General features: G+C 39.7%; 1 protein-coding gene across 2 annotated transcripts; it reads right to left on the bottom strand.

Annotated features, from left to right (window-relative positions):
* Positions 1-1611: 1611 nt before the first annotated feature.
* Positions 1612-5290, bottom strand: LOC104217482 (inactive LRR receptor-like serine/threonine-protein kinase BIR2). 2 transcript variants are annotated; one of them, XM_070168196.1, is made up of 4 exons: positions 5013-5290; positions 4812-4906; positions 4365-4639; positions 1612-3750 (listed from the first exon to the last, which is right to left on the bottom strand). In XM_070168196.1, the coding sequence occupies exon 4, from the start codon at positions 3359-3361 to the stop codon at positions 2000-2002; it is 1362 nt and encodes a 453-aa protein (XP_070024297.1). In that variant the 5' UTR covers positions 3362-3750; positions 4365-4639; positions 4812-4906; positions 5013-5290; the 3' UTR covers positions 1612-1999. The 2 variants fall into 2 exon arrangements, with proteins under 2 accessions (XP_070024297.1, XP_070024298.1); XM_070168197.1 differs by lacking the exon at positions 4365-4639.
* Positions 5291-20210: the final 14920 nt, after the last annotated feature.

Genomic DNA, 20210 nt, shown 5'->3' with positions numbered 1-20210 from the left:
TACCCCACATCTTCAGCTATCCCCATCCTTTTGTTGCTTTTCGACATAACGAACTTTAACTTTTCCATGCTATATATATTAATCTTATGGCAAACTATAGTACTCCATGAAAGCGCATTCCAACAACAGAATACAATTGCATACTATTTGTAGTTTCTGTTTACATAATACCAGAGAAACAATCCAGTATCCTTGTTCAGCTGATCCACAAATGGGCATTCAAGACCAAAGCGCGAAGTAGGAGTTGCAGAGTTATGGGTGGTGATGGTGCAACCAGCTGCGGTAGCAGTTTTTTGAAGGGTTTCTTGAGAGCTGTTCTTTTACTTAGTTTTCTATGTTGTGTATCTGCTGAGATTTTAGTGAAACAAAGAGCCAAAACTGTCACCAAAGCAGTTACAGGGACAACAAGCAATAATTTAGATGTTGGGAGGACAACAACACAAACTGAAAGGCATTTTCTTCCAAGGAATACCAATCTCAATTATGTCAGCAAAAGAAGAGTATGGAGCGAAGCTGATCCCATACACAACAGGTATTTTAATGTTTAACATTCCAACTTCAATACTCATGAGCAAGAGTCTTGAACACGCATATACTTCTATAGGTAACAAGTTAGTGTTTTTATACTCCATATTTATAAATGGTTTTCAGGGAAGCTGGAAAGTACATGGAAACACGCATGCGTGCTTGAGCTTAGGGGCAAAGTAAGAGGCTGGACAACAATGACGAAACCAGAAATTTCCGCAAGGGTGTTCAAACTTGAAAGAAGTGAAAACAATTCCCCCAAAAGGGTGTTCAGTTTTGGGTGTTCAGTATATGTTATACACCTCTAACACCAAATATACTTATTTATATACATAGTGTAATTTTTCGACGAAGGGTGGTCAATTGACCATCTTTCGGATAATGTAGCTTCGCCGCTGCTTGACAACTACTATTGCAAAGAGTTTCGCCAATCAACAAGATTTTTTTTGCTTGGAAACTCATTGTGCATTGCACATCTTGAGTACTAAGCACCATCTGTTTGTAGAGAAGCAAATTACAATCAAGTGAATGAAAATTTCAGCTACCAAATCAAATTCAAGAGGGCAAATAGCCTTTGAAACGCCCAATTGATTTCCAGTTTATCCAAAATCATTTCGGATAAGAAACACAACATCCGCATTAGGAACTAAAGATACTAATCAACAATGTCATTCAAGACTAATCAGAAGGGTTAATTGCCAATAACCTTGCCTAGGTTGCATCCCCATTGGATAAATTAATATCAATGTAAAGGCAGATATTTTACCAAACCAATCCATTCTGGAATATAGCATGGCCTGTATAGGCATTGCATCACTTTCCTTACTTTCACATATCTGTCAGGATTTTATGCTTTTTCGCTTACTAAAGGGGAAAAGAAGAATCCTCTTTTCATCAAACCTCCAAAAAGCAAACATGCAGAAATTATCAAATAGCGTCAACCTAGAGCAATCATCGACAAATTTTGAAGCTAAGGCAGCATAATCTTTACTCTTGTTTGGCTTAAGATTCACATCTGAAAAAAGGAATTTAGATATTTTATAATTTGATATACAAACAATAAACGATTGCAAGGGACCCGCTGAATATATGAAGAACAAAGGGGAATGCTCTGACCTTAAAAGGCCAATGCTCAGGTCAGTTGCAAAAATCTAAGTTAGTCGTATTACAGATTTCGAGCAACTATGTGACAGGTTTTGCTCAGTGTCTTGTTAATGCATAACTATCAGCTAAGGGAAGACAGAACATAAGAAACCAATAACACTTGCTATCTCTACAATAAATTTCAAGCAGAAGACATACAAAATAATTTGTCATTTCACAGTATAATACAGCAATATTCGTGGTAGTCCTTTACAGAACCATATGTATCGTTCCTGATTCCACTTGCACCAAGGGAAGTGAAGAACTTACCGTAGGATATAGTTGTGTTCACCAGATGTGAAACATTTCGTAATGCTTTTCCGTTCATGCATCAAATGGAACTGCTGATATCTTGTTTGTTAAATAGTAAAGGAAAATCGTCAAACTGTTCAGAGAAACCTCGTTCCTCAGCCATGGTCTTTAGCGATTCATAAACTTGATACATAGACCACCTATCCTTGGGCCGAGAAATTACACAATTGCCAGCAATTTTTAGGAATTGCGCAATCTCTTCATCATGGCCTTTCCCACATATGTGCTTATCAATTGCATCTTTAATCCGATCAGAAACAGAGAGCTGATTTACCCAGTCGACCAAATTTCCCTTAAAACCTTCGTCAGCAGCAGTGATTTCTAGAGGTCTTTTCCCCGTAGCCAACTCCAAAAGCACAACTCCGAAGCTGTAAGCGTCCCCTTTCAGTGAAGCCACCATTGTACTTGAATACTCTGGAGCAACATAGCCAAATTCACCCAACTCTACATTCATAAAACTAGTCTCTTTTGCGTCTGAAGGTGTCATCAGCCTCGCCAATCCAAAATCCATTATTCTAGCATCAAAATCTTCATCAAGAAAAATAACGTTAGAACATATGTTTTGGTGCAAGATTGGCGGGTTGCAACCATGATGTAGCAAAGCAAGGCCTCTCGCAGCTCCCAAACCAATCCTAAACCTAGTCGGCCAATCCAACACACTTGCATTCCCATTCAAGAATGAATACAAAGTACCATTTGAAAGGTGCTTATAAACCAAGAGTTTTTCTTCTTCAACAACACAAAACCCCAAAAGTGGCACCAAATTAGGATGCCTAACCTGTCCTAACCTATTCATCTCCATCCGAAACTGCTTCTCACTCAGCTTGCAAGTCTTAAGCCGTTTAATAGCAAGCGCAGAACTATCACGTAAAACAGCTCTAAATGTAGTCCCTGTCCTAGTCGAGTTTATCACACTTTCCATACTAAAATTATTCGTGGCAACCAACAAATCCGCTAACTTAACCTTCACAAGCGGTTTCTGAAACAACATAACTTGAGTAAGCCTATGAGCCCTCAACTTCTCAGCCCACCTATCCGAATCATCTCTCCCTAACCCATAACCCGTCTTCCTCCTCTTCTTCCCCGCCTTCGTAAAACACCAATACCAACCCCCAAATCCCAACAACATAGAAGCAGCAGCACCACCAAAAACACCAGCAACAATAATAATAGCTAAATTTTTCTTACTTAATCCATCACATTTCCCTAAAGGTCCACCACAAAGTCCATCATTACCTCCGAAATCAAACGAATCAGCCGAATCGAAAGCCGCTGGAATCCTACCAGAAAGATCATTGTTTGCTACAGAAAATGTCTTAAGCCTACTTAAACTAGAAAACTGGGGTGGTATATTCCCACTAAGCTTATTATCATTAAGCATCAATTTATTCAAGTATGAACAACTAACAAGATCAGCTGGAATAGAACCAGTAAATTCATTGTTTGACAAATCAAGGGTTACTAAAAAAGGAAGCCAAGTACAAATATCAGAAGGGATTGAACCGGAAAGTCTATTACCAGAAAGATCAAGATTTTATAAACTTTTACAATACTGTAATGAATCTGGGATTTTACTACCTCCGAGGTTCATGTCACGAAGTTGGAGGGTTATGAGTCGATTTTCACGGTCGTTCCAACAAGAAGCACCAACAAATTTGCAGATAAACCCCACTGTGGAATTTGCGAAATTCCATGATTTTAAGTTGCCTTTTGGATCTGTTAAGGAATTCTTGACTCCTTGTAAGCACTTTATATCATCTTCAGCTACAGCTGAATGAAGGGGTTGAAATACAAGAAATAATAAAATCAACATAAACAATCTGAAAAGAATCATCTTGAGATTTCAACTAGTGTGTTTGAGGATTTTTATTACATGAGAAATGGGTAAGAGGAAAACAGGGGCATTGGCTCGAATGATGAAGTGGAACCTTGGAATAAACATTTGGGAATTTGTAAAGTTTGTTTATTGCTATAATTACTCAATGGTAGTATTAATGGAGTGGAGTCTTCGGAGAGGATGTAGTATATATGTCCTGTTATAAAATAAAAGTGACTTAGTAAAATGTAAATAAGAAATAGAGATCGGAAGAAGGGGTATTTCACTTCTTTTTGGTGTGTCTTTCATTATAATTTACATAGCCTTTTATAGGCATAAAATAAGAAGACTTACTATTGTAAATAGCGAATGGGACGGACATAAAGTAAGAGATTTAATCTGTAAGCTATTCACAATATGGGCATCAAATCTACAAACTATTTATAACACTCCCCCCTTAGATGTCCATGTAAGATAATGTGCCTCATTAAGAACTTACAAAAAAAATATTGGGATGTACATAGTTATTTATAATATGCATTGTTTGCTGCCTCATTAAAAACCTTACCAGGAAAACCCAGTGGGACAAGTCTCGAAGAAGATGCATTCCAATCTTGTATATCAGCTTTTCAAATGTTGAGGTTGGTAATGCCTTAGTGAGCAAATCAGCTAAATTATCACTTGAACGAACTTGTTGAACATCTATTTCACCATTCTTTTGAAGATCATGAGTGGAAAAAAAATTCGGTGAAATGTGTTTTGTTCTATCTCCTTTAATGTATCTTCCTTTCAATTGAGTTATGCATGCATCATTGTCTTGTATTGTTCCCTTCTCTTTTTTGTCTATAATTCCAATGAAAACACTACTATTAATATCAACTAATTAGCTAAAACTCAACTTCCATCTGATTAAGGTTAGCCATATGAAATATAAAAATTACAGGGTATTCAGGCACATTTCCTAATTTATTTAAAAGAAACAATTTTTTTTTCCAGAGAGGTTTAAATAACATACCTTTGGAGAAGGTTCAGATAAGAACTCATCCGGATTAAGACCGTATTGTTCAAGTAACTGTCTTTTCTTATCAACTGAGAGTTCTTTTTTGGATTCTGCAAAATACCCAAGTAAAGGAATATTAAATTAAGTAGTACTTTTAAATTATAAAAAAAAAACTTTCAATTTGCAACGAAGATAGAGGAAGCGGAAATAACTTACTGTAAGAGAAGGTGATAATGAATGGGCGGCGACGATTGGTGGCTGTGAAAGCATAACCGACGAGAGAAGGATTGGAGCTAAGTAAACTGGTCTGGGGGAATGAACGAGAGCCGAGAGGTGAAAGAAATGAAAGAAGAGTATGTGATGATGAAACCGCCATTTCTTAAGCCCCGACTCTCACTTAGCTCGCCGCAGAATTGGTGAAGCGACTTTGAGTATTTATCATTTTCTTGAGAACTCTGATTGGATAGAGTGGAGACTGGGAATTATGTGACGAAATCTCGAGGAATAAAAGTCTTTTTATTTCTTCCTTTTTTCTTCTTTTATTTAATCATGAATCAGAACTGCTAGTCAAATTGTAATTTTTTTCCAAAATAAAGAGCGCCTTTGAATTTACTGACTAGTCCATAAGATCTAGTGGCCGCGTTCGCGATGAACAAGCTGGTGACCCCTCCCCCGAACCTTACGTGTTCGCGAGTGTAGGGACGCATTCGCGAAGGGTCTCCCCTCAGCTTCGCGTTCGCGTCTAGAGTTTCGCGTTCGCGAAGAAGAATTTGGGCACCTGGGATATTTGCCTTACGCGTTCGTGAGTGGGTCCATGCGAACGCGAAGGGTAAAATCCCTAGGCACTAACAGCAGAAATCTGCAACTTTTTCTCAAGTTCAAAACTTCCTGAAACACATCCGAAACACTCCCGAGCCCTCGGAGCTCCTAACCAAACACACGTACTAACTCAATAACATCATACGAACTTATCCGTGCGATCAAATCGCCGAAATAACCTCAATAACAACGAATTCAACCTCAAAATCAAATAATTTTCTCAAATTTCTTAAAACATCAACTTTAGCAATTTAGGTCCGAATCACGTCAAATGATATCCGTTTTTTATAAAATTTCACAGAAACATCTTAAATCATATATAAGACCTGTACCGGGCACCGAACCAAAATACGGGCCGATACTAACATGTTCTAATCAAATTTCATTTCAAATTTCCTTAAACAATTTGAGAAAATAATTTTCTTTAAAAATTCATTTCTCGGGCTTGGGACCTCAGAATTCGATTCCGGGCATACGCCCAAGTCCCATATTTTTCTACGGACCTTCTGGGACCGTCAAATCACGGGTCCGGGTCCGTTTACCCAAAACGTTGACCAAAGTCAAATTAGCTCATTTTATAACTAAATTGTATCATTTTTCACAGATTTTCATATTTAAGCTTTCCGGCTACGCGCCCGGACTGTGTACACAAATCGAGGTAACTCTAAATGAGGTTTTCAAGGCCTCGGAGACACAAAATGTAGTTTAAAGCAAGTGATGACCCAAATTCTCCACCTCTAAAACAACCGTTCATCCTCGAATGGACAAAAGAAGGAAGTACATGAGTCGGGAAAAAGATAAGGATAACGGCTCCGCATATCGGACTCGGAATCCCAGGTCGATGCCTCAGGAGGTTGACCTCTCCACTGAACACGAAAAGAAGAAAAACTCTTCGACCTCAACTGACGAACCTGTCGGTCTAGAATAGCCACCGGCTCCTCCTCGTAAGATAAGTCCTTGTCCAACTAGATAGTGCTGAAATCTAATACGTGGGATGGATCGTGGTGATACTTCCAAAGCATGGACATATGAAACACTGGATGCACGACTGATAAGCTCGACAGCAATGCAAGTCTATAAGCCACCTCTCTCACTCGATCAAGAATCTCAAATGGACTAATGAACCTAGGGCTAAGCTTGCCCTTCTTCCCAAATCTCATCACGCCCTTCATAGGCGACACTCGAAGTAACACCCGCTCACCGACCATAAAAGCCACATCTCGAACCTTGCGATCTGTATAACTCTTTTGCCTGGACTGAGCTGTACGAAGCCTATCCTGAATAATCCTGACCTTGTCCAAGGCCTCCTGAACCAGATCCGTACCCAACAACCGAGCCTCTCCCGGCCCAAACAATCCAACCGGAGACTGACACCGCCTACCATATAAAGCATCATAAGGAGCCATCTGGATACTCGACTGGCAGCTGTTGTTGTAGGCAAACTCTGCTAAAGGCATAAACTGGTCCCACGAGCCTCTAAAGTCAATAACACAAGCTCGAAGCATATCCTCTAAAATCTGAATAGTCCGCTCGGACTGCCCCTCCGTTTGAGGATGAAATGATGTACTCAACTCAATCTGAGTGCCCAACTCTCACTGAACTGCTCTCCAGAAACGTGAGGTAAACTGCATACCTCGGTCCGAAATGATAGAAATGGGCACACCATGAAGACGAACAATCTCCCGGATGTAGATCTCAGCTAACCTCTCGGACGATAAGGAGACTGCCACAGGAATGAAATGCGCTGACTTGGTCAGCCTATCAACAATGACCCATACTGTGTCGAACTTCCTCTGAGTCTGCGGGAGTCCAACAACGAAGTCCATAGTGATCCGCTCCCACTTCCACTCGGGAAGCTCAATCCTCTAAAACAAACCACTAGGCCTCTAATGCTCATACTTAACCTGCTGACAATTCAAACACCGAGCCACATATGCAACGATATTCTTCTTTATTCTACGCCACCAATAATGCTACCGCAAATACTGATACATCTTCGCGTCGCCCAGATGAATAGAGTACCGGGAGATATGGGTCTCCTCTAAGATCAACTCTCGAAGCCCATCCACATTAGGCACACATACTCGACCATGAGCGACCGTGTAAGATAATACACGACTAGGCTCAGAAATATCCAACCTCACATACCGATTGGCCAAATCCTGAACATCCAAAGCAAGCGGCCTCTCACCGGCCATACTGGCCATACTAACTGACTTTCTACTCAAATCATCGGCCACTACATTGGTCTTTCCCAAGTGATATAAGATAGTGATATCATAATCCTTAGCAACTCCAACCACCTCCTCTGTCTCAAATTCAACTCTTTTTGCTTGAACAAATATTGGAGACTCTTGTGGTTCGTGAACACCTCACATGCCACTCCATACAGATAGTGCATCCAAATCTTCAATGCGTGAACAATGGATGCCAACTCCAAATCATGAACCGGATAATTCTTCTCATGAATCTTCAATTGTCGCGAAGCATAGGCAATGACCTTGCCATCCTGCATCAACACTGCACCAAAACCAATACGAGATGTATCACAATAAACTATATAAGGCCCTGAACATGTGGGCAAAAACAACACCGGTGCCGTAGTTAGAGCTGTCTCAAGCTTCTGAAAACTCGCCTCACACTCGTCCGACCATCTGAACTGGGCACCCATCTGGGTCAACCTGGTCATCGAGGTTGCGATAGATAAGAACCCCTCCATGAACCGATGATAGTAGTCTGTCAATCCCAAGAAACTCTGAATCTCTATAGTTGATGCTTGTCTAGGCCAGTTCTTGACTGCCTCAATCTTCTTCGGATCAACCTGAATACCCTCTACTGATACAACATGACCTAGGAATGCAACTGAACTCAACCAGAACTCACACTTTGAGAACTTAGCATATAGCTGACTATCTCTCAAAGTCTGAAGGACCACTCTGAGGTGCTGCTCGTGCTCCTCCCGGCTGTGGGAATATATCAAAATATCATCAATGAAGACTATCACGAACGAATCCATATAAGGCCTGAACACTCGGTTCATCAAATCCATAAAAGTTGTTGGGGCATTTGTCAACCCGAATGACATAACCAAGAACTCATAATACCCGTACCGAGTGCGGAAAGCTATCTTAGGGACATCGGATGCCCTAATCCTCAATTGATGGTAGCCAGATCTCAAGTCAATCTTTGAAAATACCTTGGCACCCTGAAGCTGATCAAATAAATCATCAATCTTCGGCAATGGATACTTATTCTTGATTGTAACCTTGTTCAACTACCGGTAATCAATGCACATTCTCATCGAACCATCCTTTTTCTTAACAAACAACATCGGTGCACCCCAAGGTGAAACACTAGGTCTAATGAAACCCTTCTCCAAAAATTCTTGCAACTATTCCTTCAACTCTTTCAACTCCGGCGGGGCCATAGATACGGCGGGATAGAAATGGGCTGAGTGCCCGGAGCCAAAAAAAGTCAATATCCCTATTGGGTGGCATACCCGGTAGGTTTGAAGGGAAAACATCAGGAAACTCAAGAACAACGGACACAAAATCAATAGAAGGGACCTCAGCACTAGAATCACGAACATATGCCAAATAGGCCAAACACCCCTTCTCGACCATACGCCAAGCCTTCACATTCGAGATAACACTGCGGGTAGAATGACCAGGAGTCCCTCTCCATTCTAAACGAGGCATACCCGGTAAAGTTAAGGTCACAGTCTTGGCATGACAGTCCAAGATAGTGTGGTAAGGTGATAACCAGTCGATCCCCAATATAACATCAAAATCAACCATGTCTAAAAGCAACAAATCTACACGAGTCTCAAGACCCCTAATCACCACAATACAAGAACGATGGACTCAATCGACCACAATAGAATCACCATCAGTGTAGACACATAAACAGGAACACTCAATGAATCACCAAGCATGACCAGGTATGGTGCAAAATAAGATAACACATACGAATACGTAGACCCTGGATCAAATAACACTGAATCATATCTATCGCAAACTAGAAAACCTGTAATAACTACATCTGAAGCCTCAACCTCGGGCCTGGCTGGAAGAGCATAACATCGGGGCTGGGGCCCACCACCCTGAACCACATCTCTAGGTCGGCCTGCTGCTAGCTGGCCTCCACCTCTAGCGGCCTGAGCTCCACCTCTAGTACCTCTACCTCCACCTCTAGCACCTCTACCCCAGGTTGTGGAACACCTGGTGCCTGTACCATGGCACGAGAACCCTGATGCTGAGAGCTACTCGGTGCTCGAGGGCAAAACCTGGCAATGTGACCCGGATCACCACAAGTGTAACAAGCCCTCGGCTGTTGAGACTGCTGGCCCTGACGACTTGAATGACCACCCCAAAAACTCTGAAGCGGCAGTGCATTAATAGGAGCAGGTGGTGCATGTAGGACTACTGATCGAAATACTACATCTGGGGACCACAACTACCTGAAGCACCATGGGAAACCTGAAGTGCTGACTGAAAAGTCCTAGGAGGATGGCCTCTACCATATGAATCTCTACCTCCAGACGAGGTACCACTGAATCTGCCTGAATGACGGGGGCTCTTGTCTGACCCATGACCACCTCTCTGTGATAGAACCATCTCAACTCTGCGGGCCACATTGGTCGCTTCCTGGAAAGTAATCTCACTCATAGCCTCCCTAGCTATCTGAAGACGAATCGGCTGAATAAGACCATCAATAAACCTCCTCACCCTCTCTCTCTCAGTGGGAAGTATGATAAGATCATGGCGAGCTAAGTCGATGAACTTGGTCTCATACTGGGTAACAGTCATGGAACCCTACTAGAGGCACTCAAACTGCCTCTGATAGGCCTCTCTCTAAGTAATGGGGAGAAACTTCTCCAGGAATAACACTGTAAACTGCTCCCAAGTCAAGGCTGGCGATCCGACTGGTCTAGTTAAGAAATAATCTCTCCACCAAGTCTTGGCGGATCTAGACAAGCGAAATGTAGCAAAATCGACCACATTGGTCTCAACAATACCCATGTTCCTGAGAACCTCGTGGTAGCTATCTAGATAATCTTGGGGGTCCTCAGTAGATGCACCGCTGAAAGTAGATGGGAAGAGCTAGGTGAACCTATCCATCCTCCACAAAGCATCGACAGACAGCTATGCTCCTTCACCGGTCTGAGCTACCACACCCGGCTGTACTGCTCCAACTGGCTGAACCGCTGGAGTTTGAATCTGAGGAGCTACCTACTCCGGAGTGCGAGTAGCAGGAGTCTGGGCCCCTCTTCCAGCCTGAGAGATGGCTGGTGCTACAGGAAGCAAGCCTGCTCGGGCGACACTCTCCATGAGACCCACTAGTCGGACCAAAGCGTCCTGAAGAACTAGGGTAGCAATAAACCACTCTGGGATCTGAGCTGGGCTCACCGGAGCTGCTGGGGCCGGAACCTCGTCATCAAAATCAACCTGAGGCTCTGCCACTGGTGTTGCTGCTCAGGGATGAGCTCTGCCCCTACCTCGACCTCTAGCACTGCCTCAGCCTTACCCCCTGCCCCTCATGGGAGCTACTGCTGGGGGATCGAGATGCTGAGCGGTGGATGAGGAAGCGCGTGTTCTCGCCATCTGCGAAAGAACAGAGTAGAAATTCAATTAGCATTGAGAAACTAAATCACACGATAAGAAAGAACAAATGTGAAATTTTTCCTAACTCTGTAGCCTCTGGGGGATAAATACAGACGTCTCTGTACCGATCCCTCAGACTCTACTAAACTTGTCTGTGAACTGTGAGACCCATGTAACCTAGAGCTCTGATACTAACTTGTCACAACCCGGATTTTCCACCTTGGAAGTCGTGATGGCGCCTACTAATGAGAGCTAGGCAAGCCAACCCTTAACTACCTACTACATTAACCAATTTACTTCTTTTTAACAAATACAAGCGATAACATGAAAACAGCGAAACTTTAAATAACTAAGCAGAAAATAACGAAGAAATATTTGAAATTAGCGTCTATTACAACTTTTAAATTCTCAATACCCCAAAATCTAGTGTCACAGTGTCACAGACTGTCTAAGAATTACTACATACAAGGTCTGAAGAAACACCAATACACTATTTCTGAATAAAAGATAAAGGAAACAGGGAAATAGAGATAGAGGGAGATGCCAGGGCCTGCAGACGCCTGCAGGTCTACCTTGGGTCTCCGGGTGGACTGAAGGAAGCACTCCAACTACTGCCCAAAAGCTGCTCCGGGATCTGCACACAGCGCAGAGTGTAATATCAGCACAACCGACCACATGTGCTGGTAAGTGCCTAGCCTAACCTACGCGAAGTAGTGACGAGGCTAGGACCAGACTACCAAATAAACATGTGCAATTCAAATATATATACAACGGAAAAGAAATACAGCGATATCCAGTCAATATAGGGGGGAGCATGTTGTGGGGAGATAACAATTTCAAAGTAAAAAGACATCAAATAGCGAAGGAAATAACATAACTCGGATACCAATAAGGAATCAGGAGTCAATAAATGCACGGCATCACCCTTCGTGCTTTTACTCTCGTCCTCACCAAAGCAAGTATATAATAGAAATGTACACGGCATCATCCTTTGTGTTTTTACTCTCTTTTCTCACCAAATAATTAATAAAATCGGCACAGAATGGTACATCGTGCGGCACGGCATCACCCTTCATGCTTTACACTCTTTCCTCACAATCATACACGACATCACCCTTCGTGCTTTATACTCTTTCCTTACAAAACAAACAATACACGGCATCACCCTTCGTGCTTTAACACTCTTCCTTACCCAAACAACAATCTCAAACAATGGGGCGAGGCAATAAACAAGATTATAATAGGAATCACGGCAAGGGAACAACATCAACAATAACAACATCCCAACAAGGGAGATAACCAATAAAGCAATAATATCCCGGCAAGGGAACAATTTAATAACTCTTTCTCTTTTTCACTTTTACTTCACGCCCCACTTTACCACTTGAGCCAATGCTCCAAAGGGTTCAATCAACTCATTTACTTTCACAATTCGTAATATTACTTGAGCCAATGCTCCTCGATGTTCAAAAGTCACAATTACTTCCACAACTTTTCACAACAAATAGAAATCACTTCTAAAGCATAGTTTATTCAATGAAATCATGAAAATCACATTATAAGACTCACGGTCATGCTAGACACCAACGTATAGATACTCGTCACACTCAACAATAATCACGTAGCAAATAGGACTCGACTCCTAATCCCTCAAGTTAAGGTTAAACCAAACACTTACCTCGAACTTCCACGGCCAACTCAAGCCTCAAACACCACTTTTCCTTTCAAATTTGGCTCCAACCCAATCGAATCTATACATAATTGACTCAATAATATCAATAAATACTAAACAATCCAATTCCAATGTTTAATTATAACTTTCCAATCATTCTTCCTAAAAATCCAAAAATCGACCCCGGGCCCGCTTGGCCAAAACACGAGGTCCGAACCAAAATATTTTCACCCATTCACCCACGAGCCCGAATATACAATTTTTTTTAAATCCGACCCCAAAACGAGGTCTAAATCACAATTAATCAAAAAGCCTTAATTCTACCCAAATCCCTAATTTTTTACCCTTAATCACATGTTTTAGGCCTAGAAATCTAATAGATGTTGATGAAAATGGAAGAAAACAAGTTAAAGATTACTTACCCAAGAGATTATGGTGAAGAATTGCTTCAAAAATTGCCTAAGAGCTTTGGAGAAGAAGGGGTCTATGAAATTTTGTAATAATCACGTAAGGCTACTGTTCTGGATTTTAAAATTTAACTGGGTGAATTTACTCTTTGCGTTCGCGATGAGTCAGTCCTACTAGGCCTATGCGTTCGTGTGTAAAGGCTCGCGTTCGCGGAGCTTTGGCTCCTCAAGCCTACGCGTTCACGGGCCAGTGGCCGCGTTCGCGATGAACAAGCTGGTGACCCCTCCCCCGAACCTTATGCGTTCACGAGTGCAGGGACGTGTTCGCGAATGATCTCCCCCCTCAGCTTCGTATTCGTGTCTCGAGCTTCGTGTTCGCGAATAAGAATTTGGGCACCTGGGATATTTTCCTTACGCATTCGCGAGAGGATCTACGCGAACGCGAAGGGTAAAATCCCTGGGCACTAATAGCAGAAATCTGCAACTCTTTCTCAAGTTCAAAACTTCCCGAAACACATCCGAAATACTCTCGAGCCCTCAGGGCTCCTAACCAAACACACGTACTAACTCAACAACATCATATGAACTTATCCGTGTGATCAAATCGCATAAATAACCTCAATAACAACGAATTCAACCTCAAAATCAAAGAATTTTCTCAAACGTCTTAAAAATCAACTTTAGCAATTTAGGTCCGAATCGCGTCAAATGATATCCGTTTTTCATAAAATTTCACAGAAACATCTTACATCTATTTCACCATTCTTCTGAAGATCATGAGTGAAAAAGAATTTCGGTGAAATGTGTTTTGTTCTATCTCCTTTGATATATCCTCCTTTCAATTGAGCTATGCATGCAGCATTGTCTTCATACAATATTGTTGGAATATTCTCTTTCGAAGAAAGACCACATGTTTGCTGAATGTGTTGAGTTATAGATCTTAACCAAACGCATTCTCGACTTGCTTCGTGAATGGCTATTATCTCTGCATGATTTGAAGAAGTAGCAACCATAGTTTGTTTTGTCGAACGCCATGATATGGCTGTACCTCCACTTGTAAATAAATAGCCTGTCTGAGATCGACCTTTGTGTGGATCAGACAAATATCCTGCATCTGCATAACCAATCAATGATGGCTTGGATTCATTTGAATAAAATAAACCCATATCAATGGTCCCTTGGAGGTATCTGAATATATGTTTAATACCATTCCAGTGTCTTTGTGTTGGCGAAGTACTAAATCTTGCCAATAAGCTTACTGAGAAAGCTATATCTGGTCGGGAATTATTGGCAAGATACATTAATGCCCCAATTGCACTAAGATATGGTACTTCGGCACCAAGAAGCTCTTCATCATTTTCATGAGGTCGGAATGGATCTTTCTTTATATCAAGTGATCTCACAACCATCGGGGTACTCAATGGATGTGCTTTATCCATATAGAATCGCTTTAAAATCTTTTCGGTGTATGTTGATTGATGGACAAATATTCCATCTTTCATATACTCAATTTGTAGACCAAGACAAAATTTTGTCTTTCCAAGATCTTTCATTTCAAATTCTTTCTTCAAACAGTTTACTACTTTTGGAAGCTCTCCAGGAATTCCAATAATATTTAAATCATCAACATACACGACGATTATAACCAATTCAAATCCAAACCTTTTTATGAAGACACAGGGACAAATTGGATCATTCTTGTACCCTTCTTTCAACAGGTATTCACTCAGGCAATTGTACCACATACGACCTAATTGTTTCAATTCGTATAAAGATTTCTGAAGCTTTATTGAACAAGTTTCTCGAAAACTTTTATATGCTTATGGCACTTTAAATCCCACATGTACTTTCATAAAAAATTTCGGTGTCTAATGATCCATATAAATAGGTTGTAACAATATCCATTAGATGCATATCAAGTTTTTCTTGCACTGCCATATTTATGAGATACCTGAAGGTGATAGCATCCACTACAGGAGAATATGTCTCCATATAATCAATGTCAGGCCTTTACGAAAAACTTTGTGCTACAAGTCGCGCTTTATATCTAACGACTTCATTTTTATCATTTCGTTTTCACACAAAAACCTATTTATACCCTACAGGCTTTATGCCTTTAGGTGTTCGAACTATAGGTCCGAAGACTTTACGTTTTCCAAGTAAAGTTAACTCTGTCTGGATAGCGTCTTTCTATTTTGGCCAATCATTTCTTTGTCTACATTCATCGATAGATTTTAGTTCAAGATCCTCATTTTGTTGCATTATTTCAACAGCAACATTATAAGCAAAAATGTTATCGATAATAATATTATTTCGGTTCCATCTTTTTCCCGATGAGACGTAACTTATTGATATCTCTTCATTCTCATTATTTTCAAGTACATGGACCTCCCCTAAGGTCCTATCATTTGTTATGTCTTGGGGCTCTTCTTGAGCCACTACCTCCGTGTTATGATCAGTTTGATCATTTGCTCTTTTTCTCTTTTGAGGATTTTTATCTTTAGAACCGATTGATCTACCATGTTTCAAGCGTGACTTAGACTCATTTGCTTTAATTGATTGTCCTAACAGGATATCAACTTGAATTGGAGCATTAGCAGTTGGAATACGTGACTTAGTCACCCTTGGTAGGTTAGTGAATGCATCTGGCAATTGATTTGCAATTTTTGCAAATGAACAATCTTTTGAACCTCTTGTTCACATTGATTTGTTCGAGGATCTAAATGAGAAAGTGATAATGCATTCCAATCTATCTCTTTTTTCAGCTGCTTATTTTCTCCCCCTAATGTTGGGTATACTGATTCATCAAAATGGCAATCAGAAAATCTTACCGTAAATAAATCTCTAGTCATTGGCTCTAGATACTTTATAATAGAAGGAGATTCATATCCAACATATATCCCCAACCTTCTTTGGAGACCCATCTTTTTGCGTTATTGTGGAGCAATTGGAACATATATCGCACAACCAAAGATTCTAAGATGGGAAATATTTGGCTCCTGACCAAAAGCCAATTGCAATGGGGAGACTTTATGATAACTTGTGGGCCTTATCCGCACAAATGCTGTTGCATGTAAAATAGCATGACCCCATACTGAAAGGGGAAGTTTTGTTCTCATAAGCATTGGTATAGCAATTAATTGGAGGCGTTTGATCAATGATTTCGCTAGACCATTTTATGTATGAACATAAGCAACTAAATGCTCAGCTGTTATCCTAGTTGATATACAATAATCATTAAAGGCTTGAGATGTAAACTCACCAGCATTATCAAGACGAATTGTCTTAATTGCATAATCTGAAAATTGTGCTCTTAGCTTTATTATTTGAGCCAACAATCTCACAAATGTCATATTGCGAGTTGATAGTAAGCACACATGTGACCATCTTATAGATGCATCTACCAAAATCATATAATATCATAATGGTCCACATGGAGGATGAATGTGCCCACATATATCACCCTGTATACATTCCAGAAATGCAGGGGATTCTATCCTAACTTTAGTAGTTGATGGTCTAATAATTAATTTGCCTTGAGAACATGCAGCACAAGAGAATTCCTTAAATTGAAGAATCTTCTGATTCTTCATTGCATGTCCATGTGAATTCTCAATTATTTTATGCATCATATTAGAACCAGGATGGCCCAACAGGTCATGACAAATAATAAAATTATCTTGATTAGTAAACTTCTCGTTTACTACGACATGTGTTTCAATCCTGCTAGTACTTGTGTAGTATAAGCCAGAGGAAAGAGCAGGTAACATTTCAAGCACATATTTCTTATTGGACATTATTGTAGTAATATAAAGATATTCAATCTTTTTATCATTTGTAGTCTCAATATGATAGCCATTTTGGCGAATATCTTTGAAACTAAATAAGTTTCTTTGAGATTTACTACAATATAGTGCTTCATCAATAGCCAAATTTGTTCCTCCTGGTAGTAATAAATTGGCTCTTCCAAAACCTTCAATTAATCTTGTACTACCGGATATTGTATTAACATTGGCTTCTTTCATTACCAAATAAGAGAAATATCTCTTATCTCTTAAAATAGTGTGTGTTGTAGCACTATCCAGAAGACATATATCATCTTTATTAATCTTGAGTCCAACTGAAGACTGGAAAATTTTCTTATTCTTAATAAAATATGGCTCAACCTAGCGGGAGTTACGAATAAAATTAGAGCTTCGTGAAATAAAAGTGACTTAGTAAAATGTAAATAAGAAATAGAGATAGAAAGAAGTAGTATTTCACTTCTGTTTGGTGTGTCTTCCATTACAATTTACATAGCCTTTTATAGGCATAAAATGAGAAGAATTACTATTGTAAATAGTGAATGGGATGAAAATAAAGTAGGAGATTTAATCTGTACGCTATTCACAACATGTGCATCCAATCTACAAACTATTCATAAATGTCCCAAGTTATTTCGCACTTTCTGTTTTTATTTCTGTTTCGGAGTGGGAATAAAACTTTATATGGCTAAAGTATTGACGTACCCGAATTTAGAATTTTAAGGATGACTCTTTTGTCTCATTTGTTTGGTTATAAATAATATCTTAAGGGTCGTTTGGCATGAGGTATAAGAAGGTATAAGGGTGGTATAAAAATTTAATACCATCTTAATACTCTGTTTGATTAGCAAACCAGGTATAAGTTATCCCGGTGTTAATTTTAACACCAGGATAACTTATACCTTATATAATGTGGGGTAATTAGCACCGGTATAACATATACCTTCTTCTTAGAAATTATGCAATTGTCATTCTTAATACGACATACCAAACAATGAATAAACAACAATCTCAGTATAACTAATCCCATCATAACTTATCCCTATATAATTTATACCGGTATAAATCGTATTCCAACCAAACGACCCTTTACTGTAGTATTTGTGCTGGTGCACATATTAGACGATCATGAGTAAGCCTCTCTACAACACTTTCGTTTATTATAATTTTTTTTAGTTTTTATAAATAATTATTATATACCTATAATAACATTTGGTATTTAAATATTTTTTATTGTTATAGATAAAAGTTATCCAAAATGAATTATTTTTCCTTTTTTAGTATTACATATAAAAGATAAGAAAATTATTCAATTTAAAATCTCAAAATATATGCATATTTCACTAGTTAAATATTGAAGAAAGTTAATACATTATTAATAAATTTCATAATTAAACATAGAAAGATTTAAACTCTAAGGCACATATTTTAAAGCTACTTGGAAAAATAAATTCTTTCAAGATTGATGGAAGAAGTTTTTAATCTTATGTCTTATGCAAGATATAAACTTTATTCAATGGACAAAGATTGTGTGCATATTTTCAGAATTTTTATTAGTCTTGAAGATTCTATATGGTTGTTATAGAGGGGTAATTTTACAAAGAGTTTTCTGTTATAAATATCGATGTTGCTGTTATAGGTAAAAAGCTATTATAGAGAGGTAAAATATAACTTAAAAATCAGTTATGAGTAAAACTTGACTTTTATAATAAATAGTTATTATATAAAAATGTTATTATAGAGACGTGTGACTGAGTCGGGCTGACCCGATTCCGATTCGGTCCTGACCGGTTTCAGACCGGACCAGCCCGATGGTAAAGGGTCGGGCAGGGCTGGGTTTGGAGGAAATGTAGTGAAGGGAAAGGAGAAGAGAGAAAAAGAGGCATTGACTTGAATGATGAAGTGGAACCTTGGAATTATGCATTTGGGAATTTGTAAAGTTTGTTTATTGTTATTATTACTCATGTTATTAGTATTAATGGAGTGGAGTCTTTGGAGAGGATAGTAATAGGTAGCACCTTGTCACGATCCAAAAACCGACCCGGTCGTGATGGCGCCTATCGTGAAACTAGGCCAGCCGACACAACACCCGAATCAACCATTTTCCAATAAAAGTTATTTATATACGATTTATAAACCAATACCTCATAATGAAAATTTAAAAGAAAAGTGCGGAATAATTACACAAGCCCGACATCGGAATGTCACTAGTTGTGAGCATCTACCAAGGTCTGAATATAGCAAAAGTCTAAAAATGTAATAAATACAGTAATGAAAATGAGAGGAAGGAAGTAGTACTGCGAACGTCGTGCAGCCACCTTGCTAACTCCGATGACTCCGCCTCTGAGCAATCAACACCCGCTATCGGGTTCCGAAATACCTGAATCTACACACGAGGTGCAGAGAGTAATGTGAGTACTCCAACCTAGTAAGTCATAAGAGTAAATAAGGACTGAGTAGTAAGAAAACATGTCAACCACATCATAGCACCACAATGATTACAACATGTTCCCAAATTAGGATACCATTCAAATCATTTCGTTAAACTTCCAACTTCAGAAAAATCCCTTTCTAACCTTTTCCTTATAGGTTCAATGAAATATATATCTAGAGTGGAAGTGATGAAAATCATAATCGGTCCCTCGGGCAAAACATAGTTCGTATACAGCCCCTCGACAACACAAAAATTCATACCCATTTCATAGCTTAAAAACTTCAGTTTAAATGAAAGTTGTTTAAAGCATTTGTTCAACATTTTCAATAGAGGCTTGGTCTAAAGATGAGTGAAAGCATTAATTAAATCAACATATTCGATAGAAAATCACTTTAAGGAGGAGTGAAAAACAATAAGCTCATAATCAGGCCCCTCAGGCAAAGCATCACTTATGTACACGTATATCTATAGCCCCTCGGGCAAGCCTCTCAGTCACTCATGACTCAACTCTTACCAGTCAGCGCTCACACTTAATAAGTACCATATAGTAACCGCTGCGACGCGCAGCCCGATCCATATATCGATACGGCGTGCAGCCCGATCCATATATCTCGTTGACGTCGCTCACTAGGGGTGTGCAGACTCCGGAGGGGCTCCTACAGCCCAAGCGCTATAT

Source organism: Nicotiana sylvestris, chromosome 2, assembly GCF_000393655.2.
Source record: "Nicotiana sylvestris chromosome 2, ASM39365v2, whole genome shotgun sequence".
Classification (NCBI taxonomy): Eukaryota; Viridiplantae; Streptophyta; class Magnoliopsida; order Solanales; family Solanaceae; genus Nicotiana; species Nicotiana sylvestris.
This window is presented reverse-complemented; position numbering and strand designations above follow the sequence as displayed.